This window comes from Coregonus clupeaformis, chromosome 16, assembly GCF_020615455.1.
Source record: "Coregonus clupeaformis isolate EN_2021a chromosome 16, ASM2061545v1, whole genome shotgun sequence".
NCBI classification, from domain to species: domain Eukaryota; kingdom Metazoa; phylum Chordata; class Actinopteri; order Salmoniformes; family Salmonidae; genus Coregonus; species Coregonus clupeaformis.
Window position 1 is genome coordinate 856,570 of NC_059207.1, and position 18,560 is coordinate 875,129.

The 18,560-nt window shown below is 43.7% G+C and overlaps 1 protein-coding gene across 4 annotated transcripts in view; it reads left to right on the plus strand.

Annotated features, from left to right (window-relative positions):
- Positions 1-17,393, plus strand: part of LOC121559264 (vang-like protein 1) — a 48,876-nt gene extending 31,483 nt beyond the window's left edge. For 3 of the 4 annotated variants that reach the window (XM_041872557.2, XM_045225524.1, XM_041872560.2), the window contains 5 exons: positions 235-410; positions 10,711-10,871; positions 12,901-13,048; positions 13,513-13,747; positions 13,998-17,393. In XM_041872557.2, the coding sequence (XP_041728491.2) occupies positions 235-410; positions 10,711-10,871; positions 12,901-13,048; positions 13,513-13,747; positions 13,998-14,258 (981 nt within the window). In that variant the 3' untranslated portion in view covers positions 14,259-17,393. The remainder of the gene's footprint in view (positions 1-234; positions 411-10,710; positions 10,872-12,900; positions 13,049-13,512; positions 13,748-13,997) is intronic. The other variant, XM_041872558.2, reaches the window with a different exon arrangement.
- The last annotated feature ends 1,167 nt before the right edge of the window (positions 17,394-18,560 follow it).

The following is an 18,560-nucleotide window of genomic DNA, read 5'->3' on the forward strand; positions in this document are numbered from 1 at the left end:
ATGTGTGTGTACCACAGGAGGTTGGTGGCACCTTATTTGGGAGGATGGGCTCGTGTTAATGGCTCTAGCGGATTGGTATTAAATACATTAAATGCTTGGTTTCTATATGTTTGATACCATTCCATTCGCTCCATTCCAGCCGTTATTATGAGCCGTCCTCCCCTCAGCAGCCACTGGTGTGTACCTATGTTTTGTATTGACACTAGCACATGCTGGGTTGTCTATTGTACCCAGGATGAGAACTACCAGGGCATCGTGCAGTACGCTGTATCTCTAGTAGACGCTCTGCTCTTCATCCACTACCTGGCCATCGTTCTGCTGGAGCTCAGGCAGCTGCAGCCCGCCTTCTCTGTCTGCGTCACGCGCTCCACCGACGGAGAGACACGCCACTACAACCTGGGCCAGCTCAGGTGAGACGTGGCGGGAGACTGGGAGAGAGGGACGGAGAGAGATGGGGCAGGGGAAGGGAGACTGATGAGGGGGAGGGGAGAACGGAGAGGGGGAGGATGCGAGAGGAGAAAAGTCCTTGAAAGTAAGACGGGACAACTCTTTAGAGTGGGTAGAGCAGGCTGAGGAGAAAGAAAGGGAGAGGAAGAGAGAGCAAAGAAAAGCCAGCAAGTAAGAGGAGAGGGAGGGTAAGAATCCCATGACTGTGTGTGTGTGTGTTGTGAGAGAGAATGAGAGTGTGAGTAATAAAGTAATGAGCCAGAGAGAACAGCTCAGACTAGAAGAACCTGGTCTGTAATGACTTGTCCTTTGATGTGCCGTCTGACTGTACCAGGAAGATGTTTTATCTCATGACGCGTTGATGAGTGATGTATTGAGACTGTCAAAAGGCATCCTAATTATAAACATGGTCATTTCAGTCCATGGCTCTCTCTCTCTCTCTCTCTCTCTCTCTCTCTCACTACTCATATATATCCCCTTTTGTGAGAGGGCCTCAAACATATGATGGTATAATGCTGGGGCACTCTGGTTCACCTTTCTCTACCTCAGTACAGTGGCAGATGATGGACATGTAAATTGCTTTAGCCTCTGCTTCACCAGTGTTGTTAGAGGCTGCCCTTGGGGTGTTGTCGCTCATAAAGCGTCCTGCTATTTTCCTCAGCTGGCCGACGCAGCAGCACTCTCTCTGTTGTCTGTATGCGCTTGTAAACAAACAGCTAATTAGTGCTCCCTACAGGCCACACTGAGCATCTGGTCAGAGAAGATGCCTACCATACACACTCATAATACACACACACACACTTTTGTACACACACAGATTCCCAGGTTCCAGGGGAGACTGGGTGTGTTTCCGGCCATTTCCCCAGGCCTGTCCTCCTCCGTTTCCAGGCGACTGGTGATGACATTCCTCTGTGTGTCTGGCAGGCAGGCTGTCTGGCAAGTGTCTGATGGGGTATCAGAATAATGAACCTGCCTAGGAGGCCAGGAGGCCTGTTCTTGTGTCTGGATCTGACATGAGGAAAGTGCTCAAGCTCCTAACACCAAAACTACCAGAGATTCACCTCGGCAAGAATCCTGCTATTCTCCTTATTCATTCTGTCCCCTATCTCCAGTGTGTAGCCTACCATAACAAGTAGCTACTTATGGAAGAGAAGAGCCACCGGGAACTTAGGCACAGACAGGCTCATATCTAGGGCAGTTTGGGCTTTATTTGTCTCCTCCCTCTACTGTAGTTTAATAATTGATCAAAGTAGCGAGCACCGGAGACCCTGACTCTGCACAAAGTGCTGCCTTAGTCACAATGGGTGTATGTATTATAGTTAAAACTTTAGGAAGTTGGTTTAGTAGTTTGTCCTTGTTTTGGGATAATGCGCAATTGTGTGTGTCTGACAAAACGTCTTCATACAGTATGTATCAATGAATGTGGCATACAAAGACTGGTTTGGGTTTGCCTGTGTGCCATCCCAGGAGTATTATACCTTTAAGTGTATTTAAAACAAAGTTGTTTTACAGTTTGCCTTTGTTTTGAAGATCTGTCTGTCAGTATTCCACGACAGTGTCTCTGTCTGTGTACCATACCAGCAATATATAAGCCATTGTTTATACAGCCATGTATTTGACATTGTAGTTGTGGGTTAGTGAACCCACCTGCCTCCTCCACATGTACACATCCACTAACACTCTTCATCCTGCCTCGGCCATTTTCTCTGTATCTGTCACTATGGGATATCCACCACCACTATGGGATGAATCCCAGGCTTAAATCCCTCTATAGTGGACAGATAGCTGCTGCTAACCTATACAATACCCCCTGCAGTGTAAAGCTGGTTTATAATATATATACAGTGCCTTCAGAAAGTGTTCACACGCCTTGACTTTTCCATATTTTTTTTTTTACAAATTGGGATAAAAATGAATTTAATTTCTTGTTTTTCCCCAACAATCTACACAAAATATGTGTCTTGGTAAGCAACGCCTGTGTAAATTTGCCTTGAGTTTTAGGTTATTGTCCTACTGAAAGCTGAATTTGTCTCCCAGTGTCTGTTGGAAAGCAGACTGAACCAGGTTTCTTTTTATCCTGAAAAAAACTCCCTAGTCCTTTGCCGATGACGAGCATATCCATAACATGATGCAGCTATCACCATGCTTAAAAATGTGAAGGGTGGTACTCAGTGAGTGATGTTTTCTGTTGGATTTTGCCCCAAACATAACACTTTGTATTCAGGAGCAAAAGTTCATATCTTTGCCAAATTTTTTGCAGTATTACTTTAGTGCCTTATTTCAAACATGATCCATGTTTTGGAATATTTTTTATTCTGTACAGGCTTCCTTCTTTTCACTCTGTCATTTAGATTAGTGTTGTTGAGTAACTAAAATGTTGTTGATCCATCCTCAGTTTTCTCCTATCACAGCCATTAAACTCGGTAACATTTTTAAAGTCACCATTGGCCTCATGGTGAAATCCCTGAGCGGTTTCCTTCCTCTACGGCAACTGATTTAGAAAGGACGCCTGTATCTTTGTAGTGACTGTGTGTATTGGTACGCCATCCAAAGTGTAATTAATAACTTCACCATGCTTTATTTTTACCCATCTTCTTTGCGAGGCATTGGAAAACCTCCCTGGTCTTTGTGGTTGAGTCTGCGCTTGAAATTCACTACTCGACTTGTGGGACCTTAAAGATAATTGTATGTGTGGTACAGATATGGGGTAATCATTCAAAAATCATGTTAACCACTATTATTGCACACAGAGTGAGTCCATGCAACTTATGTGACTTGTTAAGCACATTTTTACTCCTGAACATATTTAGGCTTGCCATAACAAAGGGGTTGAATACTTATTGACTCAAGACATTTCAGTTTTCATTTTTTATAATTCTAATTCTAAATACAATATTCCACTTTGACATTGTGGGGGTGTTGTGTATAGATCAGTGGCACAACATTTACATTTACATCTATTTTAAATTCAGTCTGTAACACAACAAAATGTGGAAAATGTCAAGGGTTGTGAATACTTCATGAAGGCACTGTGTATATACAGTGTGGAGAACAAGTATTTGATCAGCCTCCGATTTTGCAGGTTTCTCCCACTTACAAAAGATGTAGAGGCCTGTAATTTTTATCATAGGTACACGTCAACTGTGAGAGACGAAATCGAGAAACAAAAATCCAGAAAATCACATTGTATGATTTTTAATGAATTAATTTGCATTTTATTGCTGACATAAGTATTTGGTCATCAAAAAGCAGACTCAATACTTTGTTATAGACGATTGCAATGACACAGATCAAACGTTTCCTGTAGGTCTTGACCAGGTTTTGCACACACTGCAGCAGGGATTTTGGCCCACTCCTCCATACAGACCTTCTCCAGATCCGTGCATGTTTTGGGGCTGTCGCTGGGCAACACGGACTTTCAGCTCCCTCCAAAGATTTCTATTGGGTTCAGATCTGGAGACTAGCTAGGCCACTCCAGGACCTTGAAATGCTTCTTACGGAGCCACTCCTTTGTTGCCCGGCTGTGTGTTTTCGGATGTTCTCATGCTGGAAAACCCAGCCACGTTTCATCTTCAATGCCCTTGCTGATGGAAGGAGGTTTGGCCAAAATCTCGCGATACATGGCCCCATCCATCCTCTCCTCTACACGGTCAGTTGTCCTGTCCCTTTTGCAGAAAAGCAGCCCCAAAGCATGATGTTTCCACCTCCATGCTTCACAGTTGGGATGGTGTTCTTGGGGTTGTAACTCAGCCTTCTTCTTCCTCCAAACACGACGAGTGGAGTTTTAGCCAAAAAGCTCTATTTTTGTCTCATCTGACCACATGACATTCTCCCATTCCTCCTCTGGATCATCCAAATGCACTTAGCAAACTTCAGACGGGCCTGGACATGCGCTGGCTTAAGCAGGGGGACCTTGCGTGTGCTGCAGGATTTTGATCCCTGACGGCGTAGTGTGTTACTGATGGTTAGCTTTGATACTTTGGTCCCAGCTCTCTTCAAGTCATTGACCAGGTCCTGCCGTGTGGTTCTGGGCTTATCCCTCACCTTCCTCATGATCATTTTGCCCCACGAGGTGAGATCTTGCATGGAGCCCCAGATCGAGGGTGATTACCGTGGTCTTGTACTGTCTTCCATTTTCTAATAATTGCTCCAACAGTTGTTTCCTTCACACCAAGCTGCTTGCCTATTGTCCTTCAGCCTCCCAGCCTTGTGCAGGTCTACAATTTTGTTCCCTGGTGTCCTTTCACAGCTCTCTGGTCTTTGCCATAGTGGAGTTTGGAGTCTGTTTGATGGTTGTGGACAGGTGTCTTTTATACTGGTAACGAGTTCAAGCAGGTGCATTATTACAGGTAACGAGTGGAGGACAGAGGAGCTTCTTAAAGAAGAAGCTAACAGGTCTGTGAGAGCCAGAATTCTTGCTTGTTTGTAGGTGACCAAATACTTATTCACTACAATTAAATAAATTCAAATAATTACATTTTGTTTTCTAGAATTTTTTCCTCATCTCTTACAGTTGACGTGTACCTATGATAAAATTACAGGCTCTCTATCTTTTTAAGTGGAAACTTGCAAAATCGGCAGTGTATCAAATACTTGTTCTCCCCACTGTATACTGCACTGCATTGGGATGAGGGAGAGGATATACAGTGCTTACTGTGGAATGCAGTGTTTGGTTTTCGCCAGGCATAATGGGACCCATCTCTTCCAAAAAGTTGACTCAACTTTGCCAAAAAGCACCTGGATGATCATCAAGACTCTTGGAAGAACGTTCTATGGACAGATGATTCAAAAGCATAACTTGGTTCCAGTAATGCCTGGCGAAAACCAAACTCTGCATTCCACAGTAAGAACATCATACCAAAGGTCAAGCATGGTGGTGGTGGTGTGATGGTTTGGGGATGCTTTGCTGCCTCAGGACCTGGACGACTTGCCTTAATAGAAGGAACCATGAATTCTGCTCTGTATCAGAGAATTCTACAGGAGAATGTCAGACCATCCGTCTGTGAGCTGAAGCTGAAGCGCAGCTGGGTCATGCAGCAAGACAATGATCCAAAACACACAATCAAGTCTACATGACAATTGCTAAAAAGCAACAAATTGGAAGTTTTGGAATGGCCTAGTCAAAGTCCAGACCTAATCCCAATTGAGATGTTGTGGCAGGACTTGAAACGAGCAGTTCATGCTTGAAAACCCACACGTCACTGAGTTAAAGCAGTTCTGCATGGAAGAGTGGGCCAAAATTCCTCCACAGCGACGTGAGAGACTGATCAACAACTCCAGGAAGCATTTGAGTGTAAGGGGGCAATTACTTTTTCACACAGGGGAATTGGGTGTTGCATAACTTTGTTTATGAAATAATTATTGCACTTATGTTCCCTTTATCTAATATTAGGTGTTGGTTGAAGATCTGATAACGTTCAGTATCACAAATATGCAAAAGTAGAGAAAATTAGAAAGTGGGCAAATACTTTTTCATAGCACTGTATCCATAATGTCCTATCACTTAGCCTGACATTTCCCCTGCGTCAGCACTGGGTATGTAAAGTTGCATACAGTGCCTTGCAAAAGTATTCATCCCCCTTGGCGTTTTTCCTATTTTGTTGCATTACAACCTTTATTTTTAAATTTATTTTTATTTGGATTTCATATAATGGACATACACAAAATTGTCCAAATTGGTGAAGTGAAATGAAAAAAAATTACTTGTTTCAAAAAATTCTAAAATAATTAATAATGTAAAAGTGGTGCGTGCATATGTATTCACCCCATTTAATATGAAGCCCCTAAATAAGATCTGGTGCAACCAGTTACCTTCAGAAGTCACATAATTAGTTAAATAAAGTCCGCCTGTGTGCAATCTAAGTGTCACATGATCTGTCACATGATCTCAGTATATATACACCTGTTCTGAAAGGCCCCAGTCTGCAACCCCACTAAGCAAGGGGCACCACCAAGCAAGCGGCACCATGAAGACCAAGGAGCTCTCCAAACAGGTCAGGGACAAAGTTGTGAAGAAGTACAGATCAGGGTTGGGTTATATAAAAATATCAGAAACTTTGAACACCTTTTTAAATCCATTATTAAAAAATTTTAAAGAATATGGCACCACAACAAACCTGCCAAGAGAGGGCTGCCCACCAAAACTCATGGACCAGGCAAGGAGGGCATTAATCAGAGGGGCAACAAAAGAGACCAAAGATAACCCTGAAGGAGCTGCAAAGCTCCACAACGAAGATTGGAGTATCTGTCCATAGGACCACTTTAAGCCGTACACTCCACAGAGCTGGGCTTTATGGAAGAGTGGCCAGAAAAAAGCCATTGCTTAAAGAAAAAAATAAGCAAACACGTTTGGTGTTCGCCAAAAGCCATGTGGGAGACTCCCCAAACATATGGAAGAAGGTAGTCTGGTCTGGTCAGATGGCCATCAAGGAAAACGCTATCTCTGGCGCAAACTCAATACCTCTCATCACCCCGAGAACACCATCGGCAGGGACTGGGAAACTGGTCAGAATTGAAAGAATAATGGATGGCGCTAAATACAGGGAAATTCTTGAGGGAAACCTGTTTCAGTCTTCCAGAGATTTGAGACTGGGACCTTCCAGCAGGACAATGACCCTAAAGCATACTGCTAAAGCAACATTTGAGTTGTTTAAGGGGAAACATTTAAATGTCTTGGAATGGCCTAGTCAAAGCCCAGACCTCAATCCAATTGAGAATCTGTGGTATGACTTAAAGATTGCTGTACACCAGCGGAACCCATCCAACTTGAAGGAGCTGGAGCAGTTTTGCCTTGAAGAATGGGCAAAAATCCCAGTGGCTAGATCTGCCAAGCTTATAGAGACATACCCCAAGAGACTTGCAGCTGTAATTGCTGCAAAAGGTGTCTCTACAAAGTATTGACTTTGGGGGGGTGAATAGTTACAGTGGGGAGAACAAGTATTTGATACACTGCCGATTTTGCAGGTTTGCCTACTTACAAAGCATGTAGAGGTCTGTAATTTTTATCATAGGTACAATTCAACTGTGACAGACGGAATCTAAAACAAAAATCCAGAAAATCACATTGTATGATTCTTAAGTAATTAATTTGCATTTTATTGCATGACATAAGTATTTGATACATCAGAAAAGCAGAACTTAATATTTGGGACAGAAACCTTTGTTTGCAATTACAGAGATCATACGTTTCCTGTAGGTCTTGACCAGGTTTGCACACACTGCAGCAGGGATTTTGGCCCACTCCTCCGTACAGACCTTCTCCAGATCCTTCAGGTTTCGGGGCTGTCGCTGGGCAATATGGACTTTCAGCTCCCTCCAAAGATTTTCTATTGGGTTCAGGTCTGGAGACTGGCTAGGCCACTTTGAGATGCTTCTTACGGAGCCACTCCTTAGTTGCCCTGGCTGTGTGTTTCAGGTCGTTGTCATGCTGGAAGACCCAGCCACGACCCATCTTCAATGCTCTTACTGAGGGAAGGAGGTTGTTGGCCAAGATCTCGCGATACATGGCCCCATTCATCCTCCCCTCAATACGGTGCAGTCGTCCTGTCCCCTTTGCAGAAAAGCATCCCCAAAGAATAATGTTTCCACCTCCATGCTTCACGGTTGTGATGGTGTTCTTGGGGTTGTACTCATCCTTCTTCTGGATTTTTGTTTTAGATTCCGTCTCTCACAGTTGAAGTGTACCTATGATAAAAATTACAGACCTCTACATGCTTTGTAAGTAGGAAAATCGGCAGTGTATCAAATACTTCTTCTCCCCACTGTATGCACACTCAAGTTTTCAGTTTTTTTGTCTTATTTCTTGTTGTTTTTTTCACAATAAAAACTATTTTGCATCTTCAAAGGGGTAGGCATGTTGTATAAATCAAATGATACAAACCCCCAAGAAATCAATTTTAATTCCAGGTTGTAAGGCAACAAAATAGGAAAATTGCCAAGGGAGTGAGTACTTTCACAAGCCACTGTACCTCTCACCTCCCCTCTCCATGTCACTGTTGTTAGGACATCCCATGTGATGACTGTTTCTCTCTCTCTCTCTCTCACTCACTCACTCACCCCTCACTCACTTACTCACTCTCTCCTACACTCTCTCTCTCGCTCTCTCTCCTACTCTCTCTCTCTCTCTCGCTCTCTCTCCTACTCTCTCTCTCTCTCTCCTACTCTCGCTCTCTCTCTCCTACTCTCTCTCTCTCTCTCTCTCTCTCTCTTACATGTGGAACGGTACACAGCAGTAAACCCTTCTCATGGTGTAGTATCAATAGGGGAATAAAGAGAAGGAGAGGTAAGAAGAGAGGAGACTGTGTCTGAGAGGTGTCTTTCTGTCTACAGGCCCCAGGGTGACAATAGCCTCAGTGTGCTGCCTGGCTGCTCCAGGGGGAAATAGAATGCACATGCTCCAGGCCAGCACGTGGTGCTCCATCCCTCCCTCCCTGACTCAATTCCATTTTCAATTTAAGGGGCTTTATTGGCATGGGAAACATATGTTTACATTGCCAAAGCAAGTGGAATAGATAATAAACAAAAGTGAAAAAATGATAAAAAATTAACAGTAAACATTACACTCAAAAGTTCCAAAAGAATAAAGACATTTCAAAGTCATATGTCTATATACAGTGTTGTAATGATGTGCAAATAGTTAAAGTACAAAATGGAAAATAAATCAACGTAAATATAGGTTGTATTTACAATGGTGTTTGTTCTTCACTGGTTGCCCTTTTCTTGTGGCAACAGGTCATACATCTTGCTGTTGTGATGGCACTGTGGTATTTCACCCAACAGAAATGGGAGTTTTATCAAAATTTGATTTGTTTTCTAATTCTTTGTGGGTCTGTGTAATCTGGTCAGGTATTCTGCTACTGTGTACTCTCTGTTTAGGGCCAAATAGCATTCTAGTTTGCTCTGTTTTTGTGTAAATTCTTTCCAATGTGTCAAGTAATTATCTTTTTGTTTTCTCATGATTTGGTTTGGTCTAATTGTGCTGCTGTCTGCAACAGTTAAATTAGCGCCGCTCATCTTAACAAATGACACAAGCCCCTGAGATGGGAGGGGAGAGGGAGTGAAAAGGAGGGGAAAGGAAAAAGATGTAAAGGGAGAGAGAGCCCTTTGAATTGAATAGAATTGAAAGAGAGACAGGATTCAGTGTCAACGGGAGGAGGAGGAGGAGGGAGACTCCCTCTCTCCCTCCCTAAAATATGGGCCATTTTTTCTGGAGCAAGGGAACTGTAGACTAGTCTGTTGAGCTGTGAGAAATGACCCTGTGCTGCTGTAGGCCTGTGAAAAGCTGCTTGCATCTGCTGCTGCTCTGTCAGTAGGCCGAACACAGTTACAACACAATAACAACACAGAGGAACTGGGGTCTGACTGTGTCTCAGCAGCATACTAACAGGGCCGGATTGGATCAGTAGGCTACAATAAGCTACAGCAGAAAATCAGTCCTGGCATTTCTAGATCAAAACCCCAACGGTCAACCTGGACCTGTGTAAAGGCACGTAAACAAAATGGATACACATGCTTAATTAATTGGTATTATGTAGTTGGCTAATCAGCACTGGTACATTGATCCATTGATCACTTGACTACATGTCTGCATAGCCAATGGCTTAGAGATGTGTTCAGGCCATACTCAGTTGCTACATAATGGATTGCTAAAGCACAAGAACAGAACACATATGAAAAGTCTCAACTGGTGAAATATTGCTGTCTTTGAGAGGCAAGACATGGCATGTTGTGCCGGGACATGACGTCCATGCTGCAGCAGCAATAGGAAATAGACTGTCTCTACCTCAGCCTCTCTCTGCCAGCAGCGCTGTGAGATTCTGTTCTGTGTTTATTTGACAGAGCCTAGGCAGCAGGGATATGTGTCCGGGGGGGGGGCTGTTGATGATAACATGATGGCTCAAAGTCACACTCCTGGCGTTAGTGACTCCTCTCCTCACACTCCCCTCTCAATCTTCCTCTTTCTATCTCTCTCACTCTCCTCCCTCTCCCCCCCTCTCTCTAATCACCCCCATCTTCTCCCCTCAGTGTCAGACCCTGCAGCGCCTGATTTTCCTGTTTTTTATCGATTGTTTTGTTTGTTTTCAGGGTTTATTTCGCACAGAGACATGCATTATTCATTTTATGGTATTGATTTTTGTTTTTATAGTCGTGGATTTTATTAGCTTATTTTTTTCTCCTCTATGTCCAGAGGTTCCAAGTAAATCTCAATAAATTCTCCTTATTCTTCCTCTGTGTGTGTGTCTGTGTGTGTGTGTGTGTGTGCAGTATTCAGCGGGCAGCGTTGGCCATCATAGAGAACTACTACAGGGACTTCTCTGTCCACAACCCGGCCCTGCTCACTGCCTCTAAGTCCCGTGCCGCCAAGCACCTGGCCGGCCTCAAGGTCTATAATGTGGATGGTGAGTTCCCAGCAACCGCCGCCACTGGTGAGTGCATGGAGACTCCCTTGGGATTATCTATACATTTCTTCTATATCTGTTTCATCTCTCTTATCTGTCCTTTGGGCTTGATGTTCGACTCTCTCCTCTCCTTGGTTGCTCTCTAACACCCAGAGGTCTTTAAAGCTAAACTGAAAGCGTACCTTTTGGACAGTAAGTATAGTAGTCCTCTCACTAAAACCCTGCATCTCTGACCACTGTCTGGACTCACCGACTAACCCGCCTTTCTTCCACTGGAGCTGCAGTCCCAACCAATCCCCTTACACTCCACTGTAATCGGCATGCCTCATTGGTTTAGAGACACAGCTGTGAAATGATTTAACGCACTTGTGTAGGCCACGCCCAAAGCATGTGATGTCACTGTCGACGTTGACCTAGTGACTATTTATCGCCTGCTTGTATTTACTAGTGTGTTCTACATTTTCACTTTTTGCTCAACATTTGCTTTGACTGTTTCTGATATGGAATAATAATTAGTTGAATTTGTCAAATCAGCTCTGGGCAAGAGCGAAATCTCACAGGATATCTGGAGAGAGGGAAATTAAATAAATGCATTTGTTTGAACATGTTTTGTTTTGAAGTGAAGAGGCATCATGACTACTTCATGAGTACTCACAAGCAATCTCATTATTTGTATCTTCTCTGTGCTCCCCATAAGTGTACCGCCTCTCCACCTCCCTCTTTCTCCCCCCCTCGCTCTCTGCCTCTCTCGCTCTCTGCCTCTCTCTCTCTCTGCCTCTCTCTCTCTCTCTCTCTGCCTCTCTCTCGCTCTCTGCCTCTCTCTCGCTCTCTCTCTCGCTCTCTGCCTCTCTCGCTCTCTGCCTCTTGCTCTCTTCCTTCCTCTATTCTTTCTCTGTCTCCCTCCTCCTCCTCCTCCTCCTCCTCTCTCTCCACCCTCCAGTAGTGCTCAGAGATGAGACAGCCAGCAGTGTTAAATCAATAGCTATACTGCCCACTCTGTCGCTCTCCTCTCATTCTCCTCATAGAGGAGCTGGTCTCTGGGGAGTCCCCCTCTCTGTCATCACAGTAACTGCAGCAGGGACAGTGACATGGGGAAGTCTGGGAGAGAGACTATCCTCCCTCCATTATCCATGACTAAGACACATCACCTAACCACTAAGCATGGTAGAGGCTGTTAGAACACACACTACAGATGAGGCAGCAGGAGACATGGCTTTGCTGAAATGAATCATGATACTCATAGACAGTCTCCCTTAATTCCCAATGTTTAGCTTTTCAGTACTATATTTTATACGGAAATACACATGTATTCGCCCACAGGGCTCTCGCCTTTACATCAAGCAAACTGTGTTCTTTTGATCACCAGTTAATTCTTCTTCATGATATTAACCCCCATCATTACTACTTCAAAAGAAAAAACATCTCTCTTTTGGGTTGGTACGTTTACAGGTTCATGACCTGACTGGCAGTGCAAACATGGCTGCCGTTTCTCAGACTGGAGAAATAGGGCGTGGATGTATAATATAATGATCCCGTCCCGAACCCCCAGCCTCCCCTACATTAATACTGCAGCAGCTCCAGCCGTCTCTTAGCCTCTATTAACATGAGCTGCCGCTCTCTTGCATATTAAAGCTCTCATAATGACATGCGCCTGACGCTCACCTTTTGAAGTTGGCCCGGGATGTTTATTAAGACAGACACTCAGCACCGCCCAAAGACACAGAGAGGCAGAGAACCCGGAATAACTGAATGTGAAACAGTGGGCGAGGAAGTTTGAACTTGGAACATGCATTTCTAACTATGCAGATTTTTTGATGATTACAGTGTTCCGTCCTTTATAATTTGGGTTTTACTACTATTCAAAGACACAAATAAGTGTGTGTTCAGTTGTCACATTGTTTTTTCAAGTGTCTATATATGTCTGTTTTACGCTAAGTATAGGGCATGTTTTTTAGCGTGGTGATATCATGACACTCTGACTTTGCAATATTCTGCATCAGGGAAAATAATGAACACCTATATTAACTTAACATCCCTCTGTTGTCTGCCTCCCTAGGCCCTGGGAACAACGCAGCGACCGGATTGGCCCACTCCCAGTCTCGGGCTATGATCGCCGCTGCCGCCCGCCGCCGAGACACCAGTCACAACGAGCTGTACTACGAGGAGGCGGAGCACGAGAGACGCGTCCGCAAACGCAAGGCCCGGTGAGAGACAGGTCTGGGGGTTTTCGGCTGTTTGATAAAGGAATGGAAGGACATATGGGGATTGTTCTTGTACATCTGTGGTAAAGGAGCCGTTTGGACATGCCAAGCAAACAGATCATAAAGTATGTCTCATCTCTTTGGTTTTGATATTATATTACGTTTACATTTGAGTCACTAAGCAGACGCTCTTATCCAGAGCATCTTATAAATAGTGCATTCATCTTTAGATAGCTGGGTGAGACAACCACATTTCACAGTTGTAGTAAGAACGTCTTCCCTAAATAAAGTAGTTATCAGCTAATTCAGTGCTAGTAGGAAAATAATGTTTTTATTTATATATATTTTTTGATTAGTTACTCCTATGCCATGTCAAAACGTTTTAGATGTTACCAAAGCCCCTGTAGTAGGAGTATACACTCCATCATCATTTGTGCTGAACAACCACATTTCATGTGCCCTCCCAGACTGGTGGTGGCGGTAGAGGAGGCCTTCACACACATCAAGCGCATGCAGGAGGAGGAGCAGAAGAAAGCCCCCGGCGACGTGATGGACCCCCGCGAGGCCGCCCAGGCCATCTTCCCCTCCATGGCCCGCTCCCTGCAGAAGTACCTCCGCACCACCAGGCAGCAGCACTGCCACAGCATGGAGAGCATCCAGCAGCACCTGGCCTTCTGCATCACCAACAACATGACGCCCAAGGTGACCAAGTGTTCTGATCAGTGGAGGCTGGTGGGAGGAGACATCGGAGGACGAGCGGATTGTAATGGCTGGAATGGAATAGTTGTGTGTTCCATTGATTCCATTCCAGCCATTACAATGAGCCCGTCCACCAATTTAAGGTGACATCAGCCTCCACTGGTTTTGACCAACTCCATTGAGTGTCACCTTACTTGTATAGTAGTAACAAATAATGATGTTATTTGGAAAGTGCTAACTCCTCTCCTCATAGGCCTTCCTGGAGAGTTACCTGACCCCCGGGCCCACCCTACAGTACGGCCGCGAGCGCTGGCTGGCCCGGCAGTGGACTCTGGTCAGTGAGGCCTCGGTCACCAGCGGCCTCAAGGAGGGTGCCATCTTCCTCGTCAAGTGCATAGACTTCAGCCTGGTGGTGACGGCCAAAAGGATCCCCTACATCCAGCTTTCAGAGGAGTTCATCGACCCCAAGTCGCACAAGTTCGTCCTGCGGCTACAGTCAGAGACCTCTGTGTAGAACTGGACAACTGGTTTTAACACCACCACCCCTTTGTTTTCAAAATGGTTTTATTTTGGGTTTGCAGTTTTGTTTTATTTTGGGATTTTTATATATTATATATGAATATATATATGTTACACACACGTTGGAATATATTGTCCTTTTTATCTATGGTTTACCTGGTTTATATGAGTTAATATTTTTTTTATTGTAAAAATATATATACACCGGTGATGAATTTGACACGTCTTGTATGCACACACAGAAGATTGAACTGGACTCTGTGGAGATGCAACTATTGAGGAACAATGTCTGCACACAACTGCATATAATGTGTCAATGTCTATGAACACAATCAGTTGTTCCACCTCTGAAAGACTGATGCAGAGCTCAAGACAAGGAATTGTTTTAATTCCATGACTCAAGACAGAAAGTAGAGACCGAAGGAGGTGGTGGTTGGCCATTTTGACATATCACGAGAAGTCAGATGACACTACTGTTGCCATGGCCATTCCTTCATTCCCCCTCAGCTAAACCACTACGGACGGTGAACTGCCACTATTTAACTGTCTCTTTTTAGGCTTTTATCACAATCGCCTCAGGCCTGTCTGCTGTTCTGCAGCGGAAGCTGTCCCACTCCTCCCTCAGTCTCTACCAACAGAGTGAGAATGTCTCTTGATGCCCTCACTTGGACAGACACCTGTAATACTGAGGCATCTGGGATCGATTATTTGGTCTGCTTTCTCTGGATCATAACTGTCCACCTTTATGCCCAAGGCTTGGTTTCCTATTTCCTGTTGAAACTCAACCATTTTGACTTAAATCATGAAACTATAGCTACTTCAATCACATTTTTGCATTACATGCACATGTTCTCTACATTTGTATATTGAATATGTATAAACACATTGTGATATAATGGTGTGTAAATCTATGCCTACTGGGTTAATCTCCCTCCCATTTCCTTATATCCCAATCTGTGGATGTACATTAGTCAGACATGAATATCAGTAGCATTTGTTTTGTAATTCTAATTTAAACAAAACCCTTGTTTTAGCTGTTATTGGTGATGTTAAATTCAAATTCAATGCCAATTTATACGGCCTTAAATCTCCAAGGGATCTGTTAAAAAAATATGTATTTTTAGACCTCAAAGTAAGTAGTACGGCTTATGCATACAGCAGCACTTTTCCAGGTGCAATGTAGCAATACAACAGTATGTTATACTGCAGTTAATCTCATCCACAAGCCAGCTCTCTCTCTGTAACAGAAGGTTATACTGTACTATACAGGCCCATGTTCTGTTCGAAGTACTACTGTCAACACGGGGGAAGCTCAGATGGGTCCATCCATATCCCAAATGAACAGATGTAACATTTTCAACATACCAATACACTCATGGCTGGTTTGTAAAGCAGAGCTCTTCAAACATTTAAAAACCAAAGTTGCCCATTTTAGGAATCCCATAGGATCCTGATTGCTGATGTAACTCCTCAATATTTACAGCTTCTGTAATTGATTTTGGAGATGTGCTGCTGTCTCCGTTCCACTTTTAATTTTTTTCATGGGATGTTCCCACTTCCCAGCTTAGTCATATTTTGATATCGAGTCCATTAAGGACCCTGTATTTGCTGAAATTTAACAATTACCTTTTTATAAAGCAACACATTCATGTCCCGCATATATCTCTCATCTCAGAGTTCGGGCTTTAACGTCTATCACGCTTACTTTGCATGATGGAGAACTCCAGGAGAGAAGATACACAGATGATACAACTAAGGTATGACACTGATTTGGACCACAGCATAAATCTTCCCTGTGTACCTTGTACACTGTACGCAGAACTCTATTCTGCAGCTATTACCATTGAAGCTCTAAGCGGTTAGTTAAGCTAATCAATCCTCTTGAGATGGTGAGTATGGTATGAGGTGGTGAAGAGGAGCCTCCCTTGTAACTCACCCGTCTAGTTTGTCTTCTACTACAATGTCATCAAGTGAGATATCTTGTTGAACTGTGAATCTGGGGACCTGATAGCTTTTGAATTGGTTCCTTATTAAAAAGGATGAACATAGAAATGTTTGATGAATTTAATCCCTCATATAATGACATAAGAATCCTATATTCTCCCCTGGTGCATGTGGATGGCAGATTTAGATCCATCCAGGATGAGTTGTTTCAGAGGTGATCTGGATCAGCCTCCTTTCTACGTAAAATCTTCTTAATCCCCCGGTAGAATTGACTTCTGGCTTGTAGAGGTCCTCCACGGTAGTACAGCTCTACATGTCATTCATAAAAAACTAAACTGTCCGTCAGCGCCCCCTGGCAGACAAACCAGAAGGTGTAAGACTGGTATGGCCTGGGTTTACTGTTGATGGGTGGTGAAACATGCAGGCTTTTGACACATTTTCACACCTTCACAAACAAACGCATGATGCCGTGTCAGGTTATACACAAAGCATTTTATAACGATCAGCATGTGGCTCATAAAAGCCACTTGGAAATGCAACTTCTCTTTGTTTTCTCACTCGTCATGAAAACAAACGTATTTTATACTTCTAGCACTGGGAGTTTTTTGTACCCATAATGGATGGACTTTGTATGAACCCCAACTCCTGTGACTGTGCCTCTTGTCTTTACACTGTATGTATTTATGTAGCTAAGCGTGTGCATATGTCATTCCCTTATCACATGCTCAGCCTTCCCTGTATTGACCGCAGGTTGACGTTTATTGGGATAAATCTTGCCCTGGAGGCAGAACTGAGCGATTTCCGCTAGATTAGCCAGCGTCAAAATTGGCTGTATTGTAAAAATTCATGAAAACAAGAAATAGCTGTTTGTTCTTAATTAAAGGTTAGTGTTAGCAGTATGGTTAAGATTAGGGTAAAATCAGATTTTATGACATTGTGGCTGTGCCAGCTAGTGACCACTCTGTAAAGCTCCCTCCATACATGAGTCATCCCAAAAAATGCTAACCTGCGTATTGACCTCTGTCATTTGGCCTGGTCACGACTAGGCTAAAGGTTAGCCAGGTTGCAGTCATACTGTAGACCTCTACTTTTTACTGACCTGACATCGCATTGTAACAAATGTGTCAATTTCACTATACAACTTAGGCATTTGTGTAAAATAAACATTTTTATGAACATTTGTAAACTGGCTCTAGGAAGGACTGTTTTTCAAGCATTCCATTGAAATGATATTTTTTTGGACCATACAACTATATCCTAGCATGTCTGTGGTCCATTATGTGGTGGTTATAAATTTAGGTAACATCATTGAGTGCCATTGGTACTAAGAAATCACTTATATTGACTGTCACCCACGCATAGAAAGTGAAATGACCATTACTTGTTGCCTCTTCTGAGGAGGCTCAATGAGGAGCTGTCAGTGTGTATAATTGTCTAGACTAGAGTTCCACTACTTTATAAATGAATACAGTGCTGCCAGACTACCCACAAGTACCACAGTGTGTTGTTATGACCTATTAACTGTCAAACCCCAATTTAAACATTCTGCTTTGTCATCGCCCATTAACAGTTTGATCCTGCTATATGAGCCAAATGTCAGCTTTTTGGGTTATTTTGGGGCTGGCTGGTTGTTGTCATGGTGCCCATAGTAATTGACTTGCTGTCAGGCTCTCAGTGGGGCGCCACACAGCCTTGTGGGTAAATGAATGTGTGCAGCGGCGACGCACGCGACCTCATCCCCCGAAAACTAGCTGCGGGCCCACCTGTCACTACTCATCTGTCACCGGTTTAATCCTCGCTTCTCCTTCGCTCTCCGGAAGAGCAACAGAGATACATCATCAGAGTGTGGAGAGGAAATGAGAACCATTTGCATCTAAATGGAATGTTCTTTTCTCATACTTTCCCTCCTTTGGTTTTGTAATGACTTGGTGATGTGTGCTGGCCTGGCTGTGTGCAGACCGACTGAAGCAGTGGGGGAGAGATCAGTGGTATTTGGTTCTCACAGCCTGCTCTGAGCCTTTTGGGCTCTGATGAACAAGATCAGTTCTGGGTAGGGCAGATCTGTAGTACTATCCTGTGCTCACAGAAGTCTGATGAAGCTCTTCTGACCAAGGAGCTTGACTCTGAAACACATCAGGAATACACACTGAAAGGTCCAATGCAGCTGTTTTTATCACAATGTCAAATCATTTCTTGGTAACAGTTAAGTACCTTACTCTGATTAGTTTCAATTAAAATGGTCAAAAAGAAACAAAAATAGCGTCTTAGCAAAAGGCAATTTCTCAAGCAAGAATTTTGCTGGGACTGTCTGCGAGTGGTCTGAGAGGGGAGAGGAAAACAGAAAATGAGCTAT